Genomic DNA, 5,338 nt, shown 5'->3' on the forward strand with positions numbered 1-5,338 from the left:
TGAGCAAACAGCAGGAGTCGCTGAGGTCTCTTGTCAATCCTTGGGCTAGTGTGCAGAGTTTATCAGTCCCCTGTGATTCTTGGGGAGAGGGAAGGACAGTGAGAGGGTGGAGACCCAGCAAGCCAGTCTTGGTGTCTCTAGAACAGGGTCAGTAGGAGGCCAGTGCAATCAGCTTGGCTGAGGCCACTGCTAATCCAGAAGCCTCAGGGGGGAACCGGTCCAGCCCCCGGGGGGTAGGGCTCTGGCTTCGGAGGCCTGTCTCCAGTTTCCAGAGTCTTCCTGGCGTGGGGAACTCTCCAGGCCCTGGCTTGTGCAAAGTCTTTGCTCTGAAATTCCCTCCTCTGCTCCTGGCTCCCAGAGCAGGCCTGCCCGGCCCACTTCCCTCTCGTGGGGGGAAGTGCATCCTTTCCTCTGGGGCAGCTGCACCATCTGAATAACTAAGTGCTTCCCCGTGGCCTCTGGCCAAGCACAGCTCCTGCCGCCAAGGCTCTGGTTGGCTTGAGGCAGGCCTGCCAGCCTCCGCGTCCTGTGACACTCCAGTCGCCCAACACGGACTCCAGAGAAAATGCCTGGGCCCTTGGTTTGGTGAGCCATGCCCCAGATGATGTCTGGGACAGAGGCAGCCCTGCGTGGTCCCTCACTGCCTGGAATGGCTCTGAGTAGGGGGAAAGGTGCCCCTGGAAATTCCTGCTGGAGTAGCCTTGCCTGGTGGCAGGGTGGCTCAATGGTCTCAGCATCCTGTGAGGGTGGAGAAAGGAGGAAACAGAATCAGGAAGCAGGAAAGATGAGTGCAGGAGGATACCTCATCTGACCAGTCAACAAGCATTTTTTGTATGTGTGTGTGTGTGTGTGTGTGTGTTGTGCATGCATTTGCATGTTTGCCTGAGCATGGGAGTACGTGTGTGGCCAGAGGCATGTTGGGTGTTTCCTCAGTCACTCTCCACATAATTTTTTTTTTCAAGGTAGGGTTTCACTCTAACCCAGGCTAACCTGGAATTCGCTATGGAGTCTCAGGGTGGCCTCGAACTTATGGCAACCCTCCTACCTCTGCCTCCCAAGTGCTGGGATCAAAGGCGTGCGCCGCCACCACGCCCAGCTCCACGTACTTTTTCGAGACAGTCTCTCACTGAACCCAGAGCTCACCAATTCAACTAGACCAGCTAGCCCCAAACCCAAGGGATTCTCCTGTCTGTGCTCAGTGATAGGACTTACAGATGTGGGCCACCATGCCCAGCTGTTATGCGGGTTCTAGGGATCGGAACTCAGGTCAACATGTTTGAACAGCAAGCGCTTTCTTTACTCACCGAGCTACCTCCCCAGTCCCATCAAGAAATATTTATCTCACTGCCTGTTAGGCAGTGCCCAGTAGCCTAGTGGCCTTGGGGCTTCTGGTGTGAGGGGAGCTAGTCAGGTACACAGTGGTTCGGAGTGGAGAGGTCACCTAACTGACCCAGAGACAGGTCCGGCTCAGGAGCTGGGATCCACGAGGCGACAAGAGCGTCCTGGTCTCCCTGGCAACTCCATTGTGTGGGCAAAGACAGAACAGCAAACATACCAGCTGATCTCAGACAGGAACCAGTGAAGAAAAGAAACCGGTTGGTGGCGGAGCAAGGGGCTGTCCTGGCTGGGGACTCCTGACACGGGCAAGAGCTCTCATGAGGTGACCTTGGAGCTGGTGCCACCCTTGAACACCTGCAGGGAGAGGGCTCCATGCTGGGAAACAGCAACCGATGAAGCCCTGGGGGACAGGAGGAGGTGCAGGGGCTGGGGGCGGGGCAGAGCTTGAGGTGATGTCAGAAAGGTGGGCAGGACCCAGGGCATGTAGGCATCTAACCTGGATGGATGGAGAACCAGCAGAGCCTGCCAGAAGACTGCAGAGGTGGGTGGCCTCCTGTCTGTCCATTAGCGATTTGGACAAGAATGGCTTTGGGGATTCGCTGTTCCTGCCCCCTTCCAGGTACAATGAATCCCCCCCCCCAAACAAAAGTGGTCCTTCCAAGGTCGCGGGTGGTTGGGGGAGGCTAGACCTAGGTCTTCTCACACCAGCCAGTCTCTTTCACACTGCGTCTCTGGTTTAGGGTCATTTACTGTTTGTCAAGAGGGTTCTAGTGTGACAGGAGGAAGAGGCAGCTCAGGGAGGTGTCTGGGGCCTTGTGACCCAGGTCTCATTTGACTGATGACTGGCCGAGTGACCGAGGCCCAGAAACAATAGGGACAGTAATGGTTTCTACTTAAGATTGCTCAGGCCTCCATGAGCAATGATGCGTGCTTGGCACAGGGTGTGAATGTTTGCTGGGTGTTTGTTTTCGTGTGTTCTTTTATGGTCCTGGGAACTGTCCAGGGGTATATCAGTCACCTTGTTGCTGGGACAAAACACTTAACCAGAGCAGCATATGGGGGGAGAGGCTTTTATTTCAGCTCACGGTTTCTAGGGGAAGTTTCATCATGGCAGGGGCAGCCTGGCAGAGGCTGGGCATTACATCTCGTGTCAGCTGGGAGGAGGGGCAAGAGTAAGGGAGCGAGTGACCATCCGGTACGGCTGGACTAAAAAAGCTCAAGGCCCAGCCCCAGAGACACACCCTTTCCAGCAAGCACCCCCCCCCCCCACCGCCAAAGGCTCCACGGGCTGGGGACTGAGTATGAAGCTTCATGACAAACACAGGAGGCCGCCAGGAACATTTTACATTCAAACCATCAAAATGGGTCAATCTCCATCTCCTTTCAGACACTTTCTCCAAGAACCCATAACTAACCCCTCATTCAGTTTGTTATATTAAAGAGAAATTCAGGCTGGAACGATGGCTTAGTGGTTAAGGCGATTGCCTGAAAAGCCTAAGGACCAAGTTTGACTTTCCAGATCCGACACAAGCCGGATCACAAAGGCAAGCGCAAGGTCACACATGCCCGCTAGGAGGCGCAAGCATCTGGCGTTTGATTGCAGTGGCTGAGGCCCTGGCAATTCTCTCTCTCTCTCTAAAAAATAAACTTAAAAAAAAAAAAGATAGGGCTGGAGAGATGGCTTAGCGGTTAAGCGCTTGCCTGTGAAGCCTAAGGACCCCGGTTCGAGGCTCGGTTCCCCAGGTCCCATGTTAGCCAGATGCACAAGGGGGCGCACGCGTCTGGAGTTCGTTTGCAGAGGCTGGAAGCCCTGGCGTGCCCATTCTCTCTCTCCCTCTATCTGTCTTTCTATCTGTGTCTGTCACTCTCAAATAAATAAATAAATAAAATTAAAAAAAAAAAGTTATTTTAAAAAAAAAGATAAATTCAAAACTCCCATGAGTCTTTGTCCAATACCACAACAGGAATATTAGCAATAATTTCCAACTTCCTCTTGGCTGCATTGTCTGAGGGATTGCTGTGAGTTCAAGGCCAGCCTGAACTAGAGTGAGACCTTGCCTCAAAAAACAAATGAACAAACAAGGCTGGAGAGATGGCTTAGCCATTATGGCACTTGTCTGCAAAGCCAAAGGACCAGGTTTGATTCCCTAGGACCCATGTAAGCCAGATGCACAAGGTGACGCATACATCTGGAGTTCATTTTCAGTGGCTGAGGCCCTTATGTGCCATTATCTCTCTATCTGCTTCTCTCTCTCCAATAAATAAGTGAAGTATTTCTTGAGAGCTTGTTTGAAGGTTCTAGCAGGGGAGCGCAGCTACTCATATACCCTTGACCCAAGACCGGTCCTCCTCTATTCGGGGAAGGTCGTCCTCTTCGACCGAGCGCGCAGCTTCGGGAGGGACGCCCATGGAGCAGTGAGGGAGGAAGGGGACACCCGCCTAGCCAGCCAGATCAGCCGAGTCAACTCTGGAAATCAATGGGGTGACAGATGTTGCAGCCAGATCGCCCTCACATCCCGAAGTATTTCTTAAATGCTTCTTCATGCATGGAATATAGGAGTTTCCCTGACGCATACCTAGGAGTGGAAGTGTTAAATTATAGAATATAGGACGGTTTGTTCAGTATTAGAAGACCTAATTGTTTTCCAAAATGACTATTTCGCTCCTAGCAGATACATGTAAGAGGTCCCATTTCTCTGTCTTCTGTAAAACAGCATTGCCAGACTGTTGACAGTTTCCCAGCCGAAGGAGTGTAATGATCTCCCACTGTAGAGACGTGGCAATCATGCTTCGATGACCAAGTTGGTGAGGAAGTGTGTGCATGAGTCCTCTTTTGAGATGCCTTGTGACCATTTCTCTATTTTACCTTTTTTTTTTTTTAACCCAAAACGTGTTTATTGGGATCATTTCCCACTCATCTTGATCAGGTTGCCGTTAGTGCTGCTTCCTCTTGAACGAACATCCTTCTGCGAGCCTTGCTTTTCCTCCTGTAGGCTGGCAAAGGACAGTGGAGCAGCCGGCACATAAAACTACCGTTTGTGCATGGCTGAAGACCGTGGTGATTTTATAGCATCCTGGGCACTTCACGTCCATGAAGTAGGAACTGGGCCTCTGCACCAGGCGCTTCTTCTTGTGTTTCCTCTTCTCCTCTGGAGAGGGGTGAAGGAGATCCTTGGCGAGAGGCATGTTCTCACAGGGAGGTCGTCACCGCCAGAAAGGCTCTATTTTATCTTTTTTAAAAGAATTTTATTTTTATTTATTTATTTGAGAGAGAGAGAGAGAGGAAGAGAGAGAGAAAAAAATCACACCAGGGCCTCTAGTCACTGCAAACGAACTCTAGATGTATGCTCCATCTTGTGCATCTGACTTATGTGGGTACTAGGGAATCGAACCTGGGTCCTTAGGCTTCACAGGCTAGTGTCTTAACCACTAAACCACCTCTTCAGCCCAATTTTGTCTTTTCTAAAGATGTTCTACCTATGTCTTTGTAATAGTATTCTTTGTATTCCTAAGTCTAATTATTTTTTCAATAAACTTTAAAATCTAAAATTTAACATGGCCTAATCTCACTCTTTTTAAAAGTTTTGGTTTTTTGAGAGAGTCTCACTCTAGCCCAGGCTGACCTGGAATTCACTATGTAATCTCAGAATGGCCTCGAACTCATGGTGATCCTCCTACCTCTGCTTCCCAAGTACTGGGATTAAAGGCATACGCCACCATGGCTGGCTTAATCTCACACATTTATTTATTTATCGGTGGTGGTGTTTTGATGCAGGGTCTCACTCTAGCCCAGTCTGATCTGGAATTCACTCTGTAAGCCAAGGCTGGCCTTGAACTCACAGTAATCTTCCTACCTCAGCCTCCTGGGTGCTAGGTTTATAGATGCCCAGCTCACACTTTTTTTTTTTTTTTTTGATTTTTCAAGGTAGGGTCTCACTCTAGCTCAGGCTGATCTGGAATTCACTATGTAGTCTCAGGGTGGCCTCGAACTCACAGTGAT

General features: G+C 50.6%; 1 protein-coding gene across 1 annotated transcript; it reads right to left on the reverse strand.

Annotated features, from left to right (window-relative positions):
- Window positions 1-4,272: 4,272 nt before the first annotated feature.
- On the reverse strand, window positions 4,273-4,524 carry LOC101600527 (40S ribosomal protein S27-like). Its single transcript, XM_004657555.3, has one exon. The coding sequence runs from the start codon at window positions 4,522-4,524 to the stop codon at window positions 4,273-4,275; it is 252 nt and encodes an 83-aa protein (XP_004657612.2).
- Window positions 4,525-5,338: the final 814 nt, after the last annotated feature.

This window comes from Jaculus jaculus, chromosome 5 (genome assembly GCF_020740685.1).
Source record: "Jaculus jaculus isolate mJacJac1 chromosome 5, mJacJac1.mat.Y.cur, whole genome shotgun sequence".
Taxonomy (NCBI): Eukaryota; Metazoa; Chordata; class Mammalia; order Rodentia; family Dipodidae; genus Jaculus; species Jaculus jaculus.